An 18,340-nucleotide genomic window follows, 5' to 3' on the forward strand; every position below is an offset into this window, starting at 1 on the left:
ATTTCCCCTCCCCCCACCTTGTCTCAGTTGGTTCCCTCAACTCAGCACCGCCCTCCTAACCTGCAATCTCCTTCCTGACCTCTCCACCCCCACCCCACTCTGGCCTATCACCCTCACCTTGACCTCCTTCCACCTATCCCACCTCCATCGCCCCTCCCCCAAGTCCCTCCTCCCTACCTTTTATCTTAGCCTGCTTGGCTACTCTCTCTCATTCCTGATGAAGGGCTTATGCTCGAAACGTCGAATTCCCTATTCCTGAGATGCTGCCTAACCTGCTGTGCTTTGACCAGCAACACATTTTCAGCCATGAATACACTTTCCTCACAGATCTGCATTCCAATGGATGCCACCTGCAGAATTCAGCACAGGTAAGGAGAGCCACTTTTAAACCACTGGGTTTTACTGGTTTTGTACTCACAGAAGACTTGTGCAATTTGATTAAATTAAACTAGATTAGATTAAATTAATTAAAGACTTAATTGCTGTCAGAAAGGTCTACAATTAATTTAACAAGTTTCTTCCTGAGCCTTATGACCTTTCTGATGTCAGTGGACAGGACACTTTGGAATTTCTGCCACCAACTGCATCGCAAGATAATTTCCCACTGACAGCAAACTCCTGCACGCCCTTCTATGTGAGCAGTGTCCCTGTTCACCAACTTCACCAACAAAATGGTTACCCAGAATTCAGTCCAACAAAGAGAATATTCCAGTGGAACTTCACTTCTTTGTAAATCAAATTAGGTTACAGTGAGCTGAACAGATAACAACTCTCAAATGCAGCTAATCGTTGTCAATTTGGAATGAGTTAGGAATGTGTTTTTACTGGTGTGCTGCCAGGAATGAAACAAAAACGCTGCAGCCCTGAATTCAGACTCTGGTTATCTACAGAAACATTGATTTGCTTATTTAACTTTCATCTTCACTGGGGTTTCGAAGAATGAGAGGGGCTCTCACAGAACAATTAGGATGAATAGACAAGGTCTTTTCCCCAGGGTAGGAGAGTCCAAAGCTAGAAGGCATAGGTTTAAGGTGAGAAGGGAAAGATTTAAAAGGGACCTGGGGGCAAATTTTTCATGCAGAGAATGGTGTGTATATGGAATGAGCTGCCAGAGGAGGTTTTAACATTTAAAAGGCATCTGGATGGTATATGAATAGGAAGAGTTTAGAAGGATACGGGCCAAATACTGGCAAATGGGATTAGATTAATTTAAAATAGCTGTTTGGCATAGACGAGTTGGACTGAAGGGTCTGTTTCCGTGCTGTACATTTCTATGACTATGACTAGATAGGTTAGATGCAGGAAGGATGTTCCCAATGGTGGGGTGGTCCAGAATCAGAGACCATCATTTAATGCTAAGGGTTAAACATTTTAGACTGTGATGGGAGTTTCTTCACCCAGAAAGTGGTGAGCCTGTGGAATTCACTTTCATAGAAAGTGGTTGAGGCCAAAACATTTTGTGTTTTGAAGAAGGAGGTAGATATAGCTCTTGTGGCGAAAGGGATCAAGGGATATAGGAGGTGTGTGGGATCAGGCTATTGAGCTAGGTGGTCAGCCCTGATGACGTTGAATAGCGGAGCAGGCTCAATGGGTCGAATGGCCTATTCCTGCTCCTAATTCTATGTTACTATATTTAAAGTGGTAGTTTTCAATGACCACAGAAAAATGGCAGCTCAATATCTCACGGGTTTTTCAGCATAAATTACCTGTAAAATAAATACGTGTTTGAGCACACAGCACAAACATTTTAACCAAGTGCTTTTTCCAGTGTACCTTATGCTACTGCATATTCAAACAACAGACTGCAAGCCCTAGTGAAAAGCCACTAATTATTAATTGCCATAGCTTAGTAATCAGTGTATAAAATATCAAACATCTTTCCTGACCCCAATTTGTGTTTTTACCTCAGTTTATAAGCATTGGCATTTACCAGTCACTGCATCTTCAGTGGCTCTATCATCTTGGAATTAGCACATGGTGGAGGTGTCTACATTATATCAATAATGTTGTCAAGTAGAAAGAGGATGTAGTCTTTCTCAAATCAGACAGGCATGTAGAGCTATGATAAGAAAGTACAGGACATTCTGGACATTCGAGTGTTATCCACCAAATGGGCATTCTAGCACAGTTGTTGGTTTCAGACAGTCACCTTTTACACCAAGATGGCTGACATACAGGGTTTCTTGGTGGCAATCTTCCCACTAAAAAACAGGCTGGCATCGAGACTCTGTGTGGCTGTATCAAAATCCTTTGATTGAAAAATAAAATCCAATATCTTTTCCATCTAAGCTGCCTCCAGGAACCTATTTTAAAAATGGCTCTGAGCATTGACACTGTAGAACAATCATTGACAGTGCAGGCCTTATGCACTCAATGTCAATGACCTGCATTAAAGGTGTCACTGAGCAAACAATCACAGAGGAGAGGACAGCTCTCCCCCACTTCCTCTGCTCCCCTTGCTACTGATCAGCCATGATCACATTGAAAGGCAACAGACTTGAAGGACTGAATGGCCTACTTAGAGTCATAGAGATGTGCAGCACAGAAACAGGCCCTTTGGTCCAACTCGTCCACGTCCAACAGATATCCTAAATAAATCAAATCCCATACTTCTGCTCTTACCTCTAAAAGTCTGATAACAAGCTACATAATGATGTCTCTGCAAAGCATGTATACTTCCAAACAAACAAGCAGCTACATTCCAATCTCCTGGAATAGCTTGTTTGGCTACCTGGAGATGAATACTGATGCCGAGCCTGCTCACTGCCTCAGTGGCAGGAGGAGAAGTCCATCCTGCCTGGGGCCTGAATGGGAAGGGATGGGGTTTCTTCGTTTATGGTCCTCTTTTAACATCAGTCACAATCCTCAATGTTTGCCCCTCTGAGGGCACTGCTTTCCCTCCAGCCTCTTCATCATGACCTCCACCCCTCTACCACCACCACTCCCTACCCCATCTCCCCTCCCCACTGACAGGCACGCACTGATCTGGTCCTGGACTTTGAATTTGAGGACTGATTATGGTCCCAATCCTGGACACTGACGCTACTAGAGTGACAGATGATTCTGCTCCTGCATTAGCTAAACACAAACTCGTCAGTCTCTGGGACTGATGAACTAATTGTAGGTTCTGTTCACTTGAAGATATATTACAGGACTTCTCAGGAGCTGGGAAAAGTGGTAATATCACTGGAATCATAATCCAAGGACCACTGTAGAAAAGTGGTTATATCATTGGAATCATAATCCAAGGGCCACTGTGGAAAAGTGGTTATATCACTGGAATCATAATCCAAGAGCCAAGGTTTTCCAGGAAAGAAAAGGAATAATAACTTTTAACGTTACAGCTAAGCCATCCAGGAATAACGTTAGGAAGCAATTTCTCCACAGTAAATAGAGAGGGAAAATTAAACACAGTGAATATACAGAATCAACAGAATCTGTTCGCTGAGGGTGCTAAGGGAGAAGCAGTGAAAACAAGCTGTGGCTCAGATCAACCATGAACCGAGAGAATGATGGGACGGGCTCAAAAGGGCTAAATAGCTCATTCTTATTTCACCAAGCAGGGCAGAATAATCATATTTAATAATTTGTGCAGACAGCAAAGCAGTAAGTAGAATGCACTGATTAATTTTCACTGCTTAATCGGTTTGCAGAGAGCAACATAAAGGCCTGGATATAAGTGGCTTAAGGTAGAAATTGTATTATCATAAAGCTACTACAGACAAAAAGTAAAACGTCTATGGACTTTCAAAAATCAAAAATCAAAATGAAGAAATTTTGCATTCCACATGCATATTCCTCATCACGTAGTTACAAACTTGGCACACTGTTTGAAAAGCCAGTAATACCGCAGACAACAAGGCTTCATGTTTTTACTGTGCAATTGAGGAAATTTACATCTATCCAAGTGATTTTAAGGTATTTATCTTCAGCATCCTCAACAGCACACACTGCGGCGAAACACAGAACTAGTGGCTGCAACATCTGGCTTTACACAGTTCACTGTGCTTATCGGAAATTACAATCTGTTTCATGACTGCAATGACGGCAAACATGACAATTTCACCAGTAACGCAACTGCAAAGCCTGTGCCAGTGTTATGAATCACCAAGCATCTGAATTAACAGATATGTCAGCCTGGAGATGGGTCACCTGGCTATCTGATAGAATGGCATCGTGAAACTTAAATAAATGTTATTTCAGGGCAAGGAGAAATACTGATTCATAACCCACATTGATTTCTACTTCATTTAACACAGAAAGAAATCTTTCACTTCTTTTGTGAGACACATAGCAGTTTGTAGGTAATGGAAATGTTAGTGGCTTTATAGTTTGAACCAATTTTGCAATTCTTTATACAGGATATACAGAACAAAAATAGATTATTCAGCCAAACATGTACATTCTGGTATTTTTCCTTCACACGAGCATTTTCTCATCTCCTGCAATTTAAATCTACCATCATAGCCAACTATTCCATTCCCACTTAAACAATTATCTAGCTGTCCCTTAAATGCATTTTTAGTATTCACTTCGACTGTTCCCATGACAGTGAGTTCTATATTCTTACCATTCTTTGAGTAAAGGTGTCTCTTCTGAATTCCCTAGTGTTTAGTTTGCTTCTCTATGGCCTTACTAAGCTGTGCCACAATGTTTAGTGACTGATGTATTTATATTCCAAGATGCCTTTATGCATCTATTCCCCTAAACCTACACTATCCAAGTATTCATTCTAGCAAAATGTACCATAGCATCCCACATTTATTTGTGATATTCATTGCTTCATCTACTTTGAAAGGGAAAACTGATCTTTGATGTTTCAAAGATTCAAAATACAACAATTATTAAGTTCAATTTTACCGGTTTCCCATAGGAGTCATGAACTGGTGAGATAATTCCGCCAATCACGATGTACCGTCCTGTCTTGTGCAGATAATCACGGGCTCTTTCTGAAAGCAGAAACAGGGAAAGTTGAATTTACAAGATACAGAGCTATATGTCTGACCCAATCTTCACATTTCAATTCATTAGTCAACTGCATCTAGATACAATGACAAGCTTTAAAGGTTTCATCTAAACATATTTGGGCAAATCTTAGGAGTTTGGAAAGAAATTCAGATTTTTTAGAGCCCATTATAGAAAGCCCAAAGAAACTTTTTAAAACTGGCTTCTGCTGCATGGAGATTTTGCATTTTAACAAATATTTCCTTCAATAACTCCAGGCACTTATGTATTTTCTTCAACATCTCAAAATGCTTCGCAGGAGTGTTATCAACTAAAGTTTTTCATTGGGCTGCTAAAGGTCTGGGCAAACAGGTAAGCTTGAAGGAACCTCGCTCTGAAGTGTAGTGTGGTTCTAGCAGATTGTAGATTTCAGCAAAGACCTCCTCAGTGTAATGCAGATGTCTTACACACTGTTCTTCACTCAGCTTCAGGTATAAGATTGGCTCCCTTAACTGTCTGGGTGAATATGGCCTCCACTTATTGAGACCCATTCATCTCTTCCTCCTTCTTGCTGCAGCAGGTTGCACTGTGTGTCACCTCTGTTCACTCTCTGTATCATAGAATAGTCCAAGGGGAAGTACATGCCACTGCACCCACTTCCAAGCAAGTGGTATTTGCAGAAGTCCTAATGACAGCAGATTCACCATCATCACCTGCTGCACCACTCCTTGTAAACATGTGCGACTGTGCAGGAGGGTGTGGCCATGCAAGCTGCTCTCAGGTTGGACTACATCAGCTTGTGGTTCAGGAGGGCTTTGCTCTTTCAACACTGAATGGGACAGCATCAAATAGGGTCCTTCCATGATGGTGCAGGCAGTAGCTGTGATATCTACAACTTGCCCTTTACTGTTGCATAACTTGGGTCACTGAGGATCTGTATTCCAAGAGAACTGAAAACATTTCATTTTCTCTTGTTAGAGAGCAATCTGCAGAGTAAGAACATGACTTCACGAGGAGTACAGGTGCCTCCATGGACCAAGGGCCCAATAATTGCACGTTCACACTTTGTGGATAGGAAAAGGCTTTGTGGATGACCGTTGCCAGGTTACAGGCTCAGACAGTGCAACCAGTGGGTAGGGCTTGTAATGTGGATGCAGCTGAGCAACATTGGCAGGACTGGCAGTGGTGCCATATTGGCATTGTCAGTAGGAGGGCACTGCCTGTCATTACAACAAGAATTAGACATCAGGGACAACAGCTTCCACAAAGGAACTGCACTGCAAACCTTCTGCTTGCAGAGACCCAACCACTGCGGCTTAATGTTGCCAACTTCATAAAACTGCTCACACAGTTTGTGTGTCAGACTTCCTATTGTGCAGTAAATTTCCTTCCAATCCTCAGCTCTTAACACAGCAAGGGCCCGTACACCTCTGAAAAACTTCTACTGGCGTGAGGTCATTGAATTCATTGTCGTACTGCATTCAGTTCCTCAGGGTAAGACTGATGGTATCCACCTCCTCAGCTATCTGCTCCCATTGGCTTTGACAAATTTGATTGCAGGGCCTTCTGCAACCCCCTCCCCCCATATGGATAGATCACATCTGTTATCCTCTCCACTTCTTTGTCGCGGTGTCCAGTACAGCCTCAACAAACATTGGAGCATGCTCTCCTCCCTGATGCACCATAATTCACTCTGCTCCCTGCGCAATGTTACAAAAACTATTCTCGGCAGAGTGCTTCTCCCATTGTGTGGAATGGGCTTGAAACAGGCTTACTTGCAGAAACTGGTGTCCCCAGCTGAGGGGTGCAACCACTGACAAGTGCATAGTGCTGGCTGGCATATAGCAACCACACAGTTGAACAGGGAACACAATGCTGACACCTTGTCTGCATCAAATGCAAAGGCAGTAGATTAATCACACTTCAGTATCCCTATGCCTGTTTTGGGATCTATAAAATCTCTCTTCCAGACCCAGAATGAAAATTGAGCATCTGGTTCATTGCATCGTACAAATACCAAAGCTTTTTAATTACTAAACTTACTTAACTTGATTACTTTCCTCCTGATATCTTGAGGCAAAGTCTTTGTATTCACTAACAACTACCCTCATAATTCAAAAATCTTAGTTATGTTTCTTTTTCAATCTTTTCTCTTTCAACAAACAATTCATTAACACGCTTCAGAGTTCACCCAAAATCCAAAATCATCCATTAACACTATCCTTTCGCTCCTTGCAAATTGATCTTTTTTTAAAATATAATGGGCAAACATCAATTTACAGAGCAATTCTCTGACAATGGTATGTTGTGAATTTCTGATCCAAATGAAATATAAAGTAATTTTGACTATCAATACATTCAACATTTTTAAAAATGACAAAATTTAGCTCGCTCTTTAAAGTCATATGTTCAAATAGTTATTTACAAATAAATATCCTAATTGTGGGCAGCATGGTGGCACAGTGGTTAGCACTGCTGCCTCACAGCACCAGAGACTCGGGTTCAATTCCCGACTCAGGCGACTGACTGTGTGGAGTTTGCACATTGTCTGCATGGGTACCCTCCGGGTGCTCCGATTTCCTCCCACAGTCCAAAAATGTGCAGGTTAGGTGAATTGGCCATGCTAAATTGCCCGTAGTGTTAAATGTAGGGGGGTGGGTCGGTGTGGACTTGTTGGGCCAAAGGACCTGTTTCCACATTGTAAGTAATCTAACTTGGTTTTGATGAAGTACTTGTATTACATGGATGATTTATGGTTCTGCAGTCCCACAGTGGGCTTTGTTCTCGAGGAGTGCAGGTGGTCTTTTTAACAATTAGTGAATAAGGATATAAAATGGACTTTTTTTTCTGAGGAACCGAGACGGCTTCCTATAAAAAAAACATATAAAGCTATAAATCTCCCTTTAAATCCCTGTCCTTTATGAATATACAGCCATAAAGAAGCAAGAATATTTTTATATTTCCTGCTGTGTCTTCATACTTCATAAAAACAGAACTGAATGGAAAAAAAAAATCTGTTTTTATTTTGAACCAAAGTTACATAGTTTGTGGTTAACATTAAATCAAAGAGAGTTGGTTTAGCTCAGTGGTTTGACAGTTGGCTTACAAAGCAAGGTGATGGCAACAGTTTGGGTTCAATTCCCATCATTAGCTGAGGTTACCATGAAGAACTCTCCTTCACAACCTCTCCCTTCCCTGAGACATGGTGACTCCAGGTTAAACCACCACCACTCATCTCCCTCTAAAGAGAGAGCAGCCCATTGGTCTATGGCAACTGGACTTGATCAGACTAAAATCTGCAGCTTTTTTTTTGAAGGAAATGGAATATAAAAATAGGCAAGTTTGCTAAATTGTATACATCTGAAAAGTTCAGAAATGTTCCGAAGTTCAGTTCAGTTCAGTTCTGAAGAAAGGTCACTGGCTTGAAACATTAACTCTGCTTTCTCTCCACAGTTGCAGTCAAACCTGCTGACTTTCATCAGCAATTTCTGAATTTGTTTGCTTCTGATCTCCTGCATCTACAATTCTTGGTTTTATTTTTGGCATGGAGAGAGGATTGGCTGATTAACAGGAGCAAGGACTCGGCATAAATTGGTCTTGACCAGTAAAACGTAATGAGTAGCGTGTCACAGGGATTAGTGCAAGGACTTCAACTGTTTACAACTTATGTAAATGGATTAGAAGATTGTAAGATTTGCTGATGACACTAAGGTACGTAGGAAAATAAGTTGTCAAGAGGACATAAGGAGGCACCATAAAGATATAGATACACTAAGAGACCGGGCGAAGATGTAGCAAATGGAGAAAATATGGAATTGTCCACTTTGGTGGAAGAATAGAAGTAAGCATATTTTCTAATCAATGAGAGATTGCCACGCTCTGAGGTGTAGAGTGATCTGGGTGTCCGCAGGAATGAATTACAAATGTTGTGAATGCAGGTACAGCAAGTAATTAGGAAAGCTAATACAATGTCACCATTTATTGTGAGAGGAATTCCATATAAAAATAAGGAGTTTGTGCTTCAGTTATAGAAAGCACAACTGATCATTTTATTTAAGCAAGGATGTAAATATATTGAAAGCAGTTCAGAGAAGGTGACCAGAATAATACTTGGATTGAGAGGGTTATCTAACGAATAAAAATTAGACAGTCTAGACATGAATCTACTGAAGATTAGAAGATTAAGAAATAATTTTGCTTGAAACATATAAGAAAATGGGTGGCATGGTGGCTCAGTGGTTAGCACTGCTGCCTCACAGCACCAGGGATCTCGGTTCAATTTCAACCTCGGGCGACTGTCTGTGTGGAGTTTGCACATTCTCCCCATGTCGGTGTGGATTTCCTCCCACAATTCAAAAGATGTGCAGGTCAAGTGGATTGGCCATGCTAAATTGCCCATAGTGTTAGGTGCATCAGTCAGAGGGAAATGGGTCTGGATGGGTTACTCTTTGGATGGTTGGTATGCATTTGTTGGGCCGAAGGGCCTGTTTCCATGCTGTAGGGAATCTAATCTAATCCTGATGGAGTTTGACAGTGCAGACATGGAGAGGATGTTTCCTCCTTTGGGAAAATCCAGAACTAAGAAACACTATTAAATGGTCGTCCAATCAAAACAGAGATGAAACAAGTTTTTTTTCTCTTACAGGGTCATGAATTCTTGGAAGTCTGTTGGTAATAGGTGGTGGAAGCAGAGTATTGAATATTTTTAAGGGAGAAGTGGATAGATTCTTAAGCAAGTTGACAGAAGAGTATCAAGTATAGGTGAGCATGCAGATTTGAGATTCCTATAGGATCAGCCATAATCTTCCTGAATGATGGACAGGCTTGAGCAACAAATGGTCTACTGTTCCGAATTCATCTGCTGGAGATTTTATTAAAACAAATTAGGAGAGCTTCCTATACTTATGTCTCACTTATTTCTACTCTAAGTCTCAAGCTAATCATAGATGTACATGTAACTTACAATGAACCACAGAACGCACTATATGCAATAGACTTTACTTGCAAGTACACGGGTTAAATATGTAAAGATTGTTTACATGCATTGACAAGTCAAAGTCTGTCTGTGTCATTCTATAATTTGACCATTGACAAAGAAAGCGATTTGTAATTTGTTTAGCTGAGTTAGCTTTGGAGATTGTATTTGCGACCAGACCCAATCAGATTTTTATATTTTGAATGGAGAATCGCTGCACTATGATAATCAACTGGCATAGGGTCAAACCAATAATCGGGTCATACAACGGAAGTATGCAGCATCCTTCAAATGAATATCAGGAAATACCTTGAACTGACTCCAATGTAAACATTAAAACCAATTACATAAGAATGTACTAGAGTCCTGCAACCATAAACAAAAATGTTAAACTGCAACTAAATGAGTTGAATCTTTTGGAAGGAGGTAGCAGAAATAAGTTATAAATACTATTGATCTAGTAAATGTACAAAGTTTTGCAATACGTCCAGGATAAACATCTATCAGGAAGGTATCTAAATTTGGCTATTCTAATACACTCCTGTCTAGCCTCCACTGCATAAAATTGAGTACTTCAGAAGTATTCGATGTCCAAACTCACAATAAGTCCTGTTCACCATCTCTAATCTAAGCTGGTGTTTATCAGGCAACACTTTGAATTTGAAATTCCCATCCTTGTTTCCAAATCCCATCATGGCCTCACCCATTACTATCTTTGTACTCTTCTCCTACTCCACACCCCATTGAGAAATCTGCGAGTACTGGTTTCTTTAGCAGCCATACAGTAATCATTTCACTATTAGAACTGAGCCTTCAGTTTTAAAGGCCCTAAACTCCGGAATACCCTCCATCAACCCATCCAGCTCTCCGCTTGACTATCACTCTTTATATGTAGCCTCCACAAATACCATTTACAAATATACCGACAGCACACTGTATATACCTCCTGTGACTATCCATTCCATGCTCATCTGTACACGTCCCCAGTGATATTCTCATCTGAGCTCCCTGCAGCTCTACTCAGATACCATCTCATTGTGTGGTGACGCTGGTACACAATCTGTCCTGACTGCAGTCCATTCGTGGCTGCTGGATAACCACAGCTGATCCAAGCTCTCATCTAGCCTTGAAAGTATGCACAGGGACAGTAAGGCAAGTAGGCATCAGATCAAATGACGCTGCTCCTGTATCAGCACTTGCTGGAGCTCTCACTCCTCTTTCTCAGTGGATTGTGACTGTAGCAAAAGGGGGAGAGTGGGGTGAAGGGCAGGATGGGTTTATACAAGAGGTCTATGGTGACATCATCAGCAGCTTGCTCATCGTACCAGATGTCAAGATGATGGTGAGCTGGGAAGAAGGGGCATAACAGAAGAACATATCATCACCCTCCTTGTGCTCAGTGGTAACAGATGTGGCAGGGTCCTGCAACTGGCCTCACAATGTGGAGACACAGCTTCTCTGCACCCTGGAGATGTTGGTGCCCTTGCCACCCACCAGCTCTGCTTTGCTCCTTCCTATTGAGTTCTACATTCTCTGCCAAGGAAACAGATCACTTACGGTGTAGCACTGAATTGGGGGTGGGGGGGGGGGGGGGATACACACATTGTAGCTGAATTGATAGAGGTTTATAAAGGAAGCCAGTAGTGGGTTTGGGCTGGCAGAGTTGGTAGATGCATGAGGTTGATATCTGGAATTATGGGGTTGGGAAAGGAGGTGGGAATGTATGTGTTGGGGATGGAGGAGGCATTGACCTGGGTGAGAGACTGGTGGAGATATACATAAATGCATTTGCTGGCCTTCATCACTCAGATGTCTTGTGCCATTGCTGCCAGAGCCTTGGGTACAGCCTCCTTGCACTGACATCTCTGATTGGATGATCCCAGTCTCTTTTGGGATCTTCCCCTAGGGTCACCAAGGCCTCTATAGAATCATGCCATCTCTCTGCCTGCCCTTCTAACTCTGCTAAAAGAGACTGTCCAACCAGTCATCAGAAAACAACCCATCAATTCAACTCTCTGAAAGAATCATTCTCATTAGGAGTGCACATTACCTGTATTCTTTAAAGATTTAAAATGTTATCAAACAAGTGTGATACAGCTTTGCACTCAGCTAAAGATATAACACAGCTAGACAACATTAAAGGGACTAACTTTGCATCAGTATAAGGTTATCAGTAAAGTATATTGTCATGAAGTTGAAGGCATGTACTGTACCTTTAAGAGAGAGAATGATGTTCTGAACTGAGTGATTACAATCACCTATGCATATGACTAGATGGTACACCCAGGATGTGCTGGAAAATTGAGAATATGTAACATTTGGCTGTGAAATGGATACCTGAGTTTGGTTGCTGTCTTGACAACAATTCAAATTTAACCAGTCAGTTTAAATTATGCCCCAGGATACTAAAACCTAATTGAGTTTGAATTTATTGTTTTGCCAACATCAAACTAACAAGACAATTCAATTTTGGGGTATATAAGAATGTGGACATTTAGAAAACTGGTCAGAGAGCAACTGCCATGGAGCAAGTTCTGGAGAGCTAATTGTCCATCTAACATCTTGCACTCAAAGAAACTAGAAAACATTTTCTACCAAAGGTACATTTTTTGTGAAACATACTCACAGTAAAGAGAAAGATGACCCAGGATGAGTGAAGACATAGAAGAAGACAGAGACTGTGGAGTTTTGAAATTAAGTTGATGTAATTTTAATAAGTGTCTTATTAGAACAACATATTGTTATAGAGTGAGTATTGTATCTGTTGCTCCCAATGCGGTCTCCTCTACACTGGGGACACTGGATGCCTCCTAGCAGAGCGCTTTAGGGAATATCTCCGGGACACCCGCACCAATCAACCACACGGCCCTGTGGCCCAACCTTTCAACTCCCCCTCCCACTCAGATGAGGACATGCAGGTCCTGGGCCTCCTTCACCGCCGCTCCCTCACCACCTGACGCCTGGAGGAAGAATGCCTCATCTTCCGCCTCAGAACACTTCAATCCAAGGGCATCAATGTGGACTTCAGCAGTTTCCTCATTTCCCCTTCCCCCACCTCACCCCAGTTCCTAACTTCCAGCTCAGCACTGTCCCCATGACTTGTCCTACCTGCCTGTCTTCTTTTCCACCTATCCACTCTACCCTGCTCCCTGACCTATCACCTTCATCCCCTCCCCCACTCACCTACTGTGCTGTCGTGGTTCTGTTCGCCGAGCTGGGAATTTGTGTTGCAGACGTTTCGTCCCCTGTCTAGGTGGCATCCTCAGTGCTTGGGAGCTTCCTGTGAAGCGCTTCTGTGATCTTTCCTCTGGCATTTGTAGTGGTTTGAATCTGCCGCTTCCGGTTGTCAGTTCCAGCTGTCCGTTGCAGTGGTCCGTATATTGGGTCCAGATCGATGTGCTTATTGACTGAATCTGTGGATGAGTGCCATGGCTCTACAGAGAACAGCCAGGCAATTCCTGGAGGCATGGCACTCATCCACAGATTCAATCAATAAGCACATCGACCTGGACCCAATATACCGACCACTGCGACGGACAGCTGGAACTGACAACCGGAAGTGGCAGATTCAAACCACTACAAATGCCGAAGGAAAGATCACAGAAGTGCTTCACAGGAGGCTCCCAAGCACTGAGGATGTCACCTAGACAGAGGACGAAACGTTTGCAACACAAATTCCCAGCTCGGCGAACAGAACCACAACAACGAGCACCCGAGCTACAAATCCTCTCACAAACTTTGAACACCTACTGTACTTTCTCTCCACCCCCACCCTCCTCTCATTTCTGTCTCTACCCTTCAGACACTCTGCTGTATTCCTGATTAAGGGCTTTTGCCTGAAACATCGATTTTACTGCTCCTCGGATGCTGCCTGAACTGCTGTGCTCTTCCAGCACCACTAATCCAGAATCTGGTTTCCAGCATCTGCAGAGGTAGATAGTAAGCAGTTAAGAGACGGGGGCTTAGATTTGTGAATAGTTTTTGTTTAATGTTCATTTTTAGACTTAGAAAATAAGTTGATGTTATTTTCTTTAAATGGTGGAATTTGGGAGTTCCCTGTCACTCACATTTTAACACATTATGAGGCGAGGCGAGCTGTTCTGAGTGTTTGGTTTAATTAGCAGAAAATGTTCACTTCTGCATTGTGATAGTATTCTGAGAATTTTAATCAAAATCTACTTTAATTGTTTCCCTACGTTGTCAGGTTTTTGAACTTGATACATCAGACTTTACACACAGTTCCCTTTCTATGTCCTTCTATATTAAGTCAATAGTTAGCATATATCAAAGATAAATTTTATTTTCCATTTGTCTGTTCCATAATCAATTAACATTTTTTCATCTGTAACCCCTACCTTTTAAGCCATGTTTAAATGATAGAAAAGTAGGGAAAGTGATGAATGTGGGACAATAATGTGGATTTGAGACAGAAACGCAAGACTGACCCCTTGCAGAATTCCAATCAACAAGTCCCATGGTCCGGCAAATATGGAGAGTTTTGCATAGAAGGAAAAAATCTTGGAGGAGAAAGTGAGGACTGCAGATGCTGGAGATCAGAGCTGAAAATGTATTGCTGGAAAAGCGCAGCAGGTAAGCAGCATCCAAGGAACAGGAGATTCGACGTTTAGGGTATAAGCCCTTCTTCAGAAATCAATCCTGAAGAAGGGCTTATGCCCGAAACGTCGAATCTCCTGTTCCTTGGATGCTGCCTGACCTGCTGCGCTTTTCCAACAACACATTTTCAGCACAGAAGGAAAAAACACTGCTTAAACCGCATCCAAAATAATTAGGAGTAAATACATTCATTTATTAAGTGGAGCCCAAGACAGGGAATCAGAAAAAAACCAAATGACCGAACAAGAAAATAAAAAGGTGTCATTTACACAAAGGACAGAACTTGTACAAGGAAAGGGAGGTGGATTTGCATGCATGCAGAGAATTAAAAGGGTTAGGATCTTATCATCACCCTGTTCTCCTCTAAATTTCACCTGGATGGATATGTAGGCAGCTGATGGGTTAGGCTTCTAAATATTATCATAGGTAATTCAATTGCATTTTAATCATGGATTCTCAACATAATTGAGAGTGAACCAAAGTCCTCAGCTCACTGAAATGATTGCACAGCGTGAAGTGTTTCTTTATTAAACTGACAGGCAAGAAAGGTTTTGAAGAGCTTCAGTCATGGGCAGGGTAGAGGTGGCTTGCTCATAACATTCCTTCTCACCACTTGATAAATCATTGTATACTTCCTGACAGTATCTTCAATCCCCCTGTCCTAAACTTTCCTTAGCTTCAACTGTATTTCCCTGTTGGCATCCTTTCTCATGGAAAAAGAACAGCTTATACAGCATTCTCTTCTATTTCTGCTGGGATCAGGCCAAGTATCAACATTAGCACCAGCACTAGCTCCTTTCAGTTCTGATTACATGCCAAATCACAGGCCAGAGGAAACAAACATTCAGATCCAGATCTCCCTAACACCCATCCTGCCTGATCACCCTCTGAGTTACTCACAGGATGCCTAGGCTAATGTTCTGTGGACAGAGGTTCAAATCCCACCACGGTAGCTGGTGCAAGTTAAATTCAATTGATCAATAATTCTGGAAAGGAAAGCTAGTCTCAGTAATAGTGACCATGACACTTTTATCAATCCTCAGAAAAATCATAATTGGTTCATCAATGTCCTTTAGGAAAGGAAATCTGCTATCCCTACCTAACCTGGCATTATTGTGACTCCAGCCCAACAACAATGTGGTTAATGGAAGTTGACCTAGTCAGTGACACCCACATCCCACAGTGTTTGTATTACTGGTAGGTGTCACCGCTCTAAGTTGTGCCGAGAGGCAATGTAGAATCTGTGGTCTCTGATAATCTGGCAATTCTTGGGGATTGATTTCTACCTCTGGGGTCTAAGGTCAGATAGGAAATGAAATCCACTTTCACAAACACAGTGCTCCTGCCTGTTTTCTCATGAGACCCTAATTGCCAGTGTTAAATTTCACTCCCAACTGACCACTGAATTGAACACAGCTTATTTTTTTGTTACCAATCCAAGTCGTTAAAAACTATATTAATTAACACAACGATCTTCTCCAAGTGCTAATTATTATTGCAACACATCAAAAACTGTAACACTAATAATTAAATTATCCATTAACATACAATAATTACCGTTCTGTACACCTTCAAATACATCCTTGGGTATGTAATGTCTCAGTGACAAGACAAGCCTGCTGGAGGTGGTGGCACAATGTCATGCAGTGAGGAAGGCATTAAGAAACAGCACTCCAAATACACTGAGGTTGAAGGCAAATCTTTCCCTGAAAGTCACCCAAATCAGCGACGTCTTACTGCAGATGTACCAGCCCTGTCTGATCAGAAATGGGTACCAACTATGTTCCCTCAATTTATTAACTAGTCATTCCTCTGTATTGAATGACACTTTAAAGTAGCACTGAGGGTGGCCAGGCACAGGAGTCAAACTTGATGGGGGATTTCAATGTCCATGACAAAGAGAGGCTCAAGCACATCACTAATAACTGAGCTGGCCAAGTCATGAAGAACATTAATGTCAACCTGAGCCTGCAGCATGTGATGAAAGAAACAACAGGAGAGGGGTACCCGTTTTATCTTTACTAACCTATGCACTGAAGATGCATGTGCCTTGAATAATATTTGTAGAAGTGACCACCACACATTCTTTGGAGAGACAAAGTCCCGTCTTCATACATTCCATTGTGTCATGTGGCACTATTATTGTGCTAAATAAGGTAGATTCAGAACTCATCTAGCAACTCAAAACTGGATATACAAGCATGCCAGAGACAACATTGTGAAATCAAACAAGGAGGTACTAACATGGCAAAGTTACAATATACGACTACATTCATGCTAAAGAGCATGCTACATTCAGAGATAGGTGATCCTATAATAAATACATCAGGCTATGAAGTTCTATCACATCTAGTTGTGAATGGCTGTGTGCATTTAAAATATTTCCATCTTCAGTGATGATAAAGCCCAGCAAGACTGCGCAAATGACAAGGCCAGCTTTGGCCAAACATGCCAAGTGTATGATCCTACTTGAAGGAGAGCACAGCTGTCAGCTTGAATTGGCAGCAATTCAATTAATTCCATTTGAAATCATGACCCAGCTGACTGCACTGGATATAGCAAAAGCTCTGGACTCATACAATATTCTACCTGCAATGCTGAAGACTTATTCTGCAGAACTAGCTGCATCTCTAACCAAGCCATTGCAATGTAATTACAATACTGGCATCTACTTGACATGGTGACAAATTCGCCAGATCCACAAAAGGCAAAACAAATTCAATCCAGTCAAATATTAGATATCAATTAACATCTGCCTGCTCTCAATCATCAGCAAAGTGACAGGAGTCCTTGACAGAGATAGCCTGTTCATCAATGTTCGGTTTGGGTTTAGTCAGGATCGTTTGGCTTCAGATCGCAATATTGCCTTGGTCCAGATATGAGCAAAAGTGTTCAATTCCAGGGATGGGATGAGAGTGATTGCCCTGATAGTGAGGCAATATTTGACCATGTGATACCCAGGAGTGCTAGTACAAGTGAACTTAATGGGAATGGGGGAAGTCTTCACTGGCTGAAATCATACCCAATACAAAGAAAGATGGTTGTTCTGGCCAACATTTATACCCTTAAATAAATAGTCATGAACTCACTGATGTTGCAATATCTCATGTACAAATTGGCTACTGTGTTTCTTACATTACAACAGAGACTATGGTTCAGATTACTTAACGGGTTGTGATGTGCTTTGAAATGTTCTGAAGTCATTGAAAGATGCTTTATATAAATGTCAGTTCATTCCACTTTTATAAATCACACTCTTTCTTTACCTTTTGCTCCCAAGTCTCAGCATAACATAATTTTCAGCTTTTGTCAGCACAATTTCACTCTCACCTCTCTGTCAAAGTCTTGGATTTCAGCACATCCTAAGATCATCACAGTTCCAGCGAAATAAAGACAGGAAATCTGGAGTAACTCCATGGAATAACTTAGAAATTATTTACAGAGCAATTAAGAACTCCAGCAATTTTTCTGCGAAGGTAAATGCAAACACTATTTCTTTACAAGTAAATTCTTCAGTGTCATTTGGGCAAGTGGGCAAATGTGTGGCAGATGCAGCATAAAGTGGATAAATGTGAGGCAAAAACAGGAAGGCAGATTATTATCAGAATGGTTATAAATTGAGAGAGGGGAATGTGCAACAAGACTTGGGTGTCTGTACACATCAGTCACTGACAATAATATGCAGGTGCAGCAAGTGTTAAAGAAGGGAAACAATATGTTGGCCTTCACAGTGAGAGGATTTGAGTTCAGGAACAAGAATGTCTAGCTGAAATTAGACATAGCCTTGGTGACACATGGAATATTGTG

At 41.7% G+C, this 18,340-nt stretch overlaps 1 protein-coding gene across 1 annotated transcript in view; it reads right to left on the bottom strand.

Moving 5' to 3' along the window:
- nmnat2 (nicotinamide nucleotide adenylyltransferase 2) overlaps positions 1 to 18,340 on the bottom strand; it is a 261,204-nt gene that overhangs the window by 157,666 nt on the left and 85,198 nt on the right. Inside the window, exon 2 of the mRNA XM_060829751.1 lies at positions 4,861 to 4,949. Coding sequence (XP_060685734.1) covers positions 4,861 to 4,949 — 89 coding nt within the window. The remainder of the gene's footprint in view (positions 1 to 4,860; positions 4,950 to 18,340) is intronic.

This window comes from Hemiscyllium ocellatum, chromosome 9 (assembly GCF_020745735.1).
Source record: "Hemiscyllium ocellatum isolate sHemOce1 chromosome 9, sHemOce1.pat.X.cur, whole genome shotgun sequence".
NCBI classification, from domain to species: Eukaryota; Metazoa; Chordata; class Chondrichthyes; order Orectolobiformes; family Hemiscylliidae; genus Hemiscyllium; species Hemiscyllium ocellatum.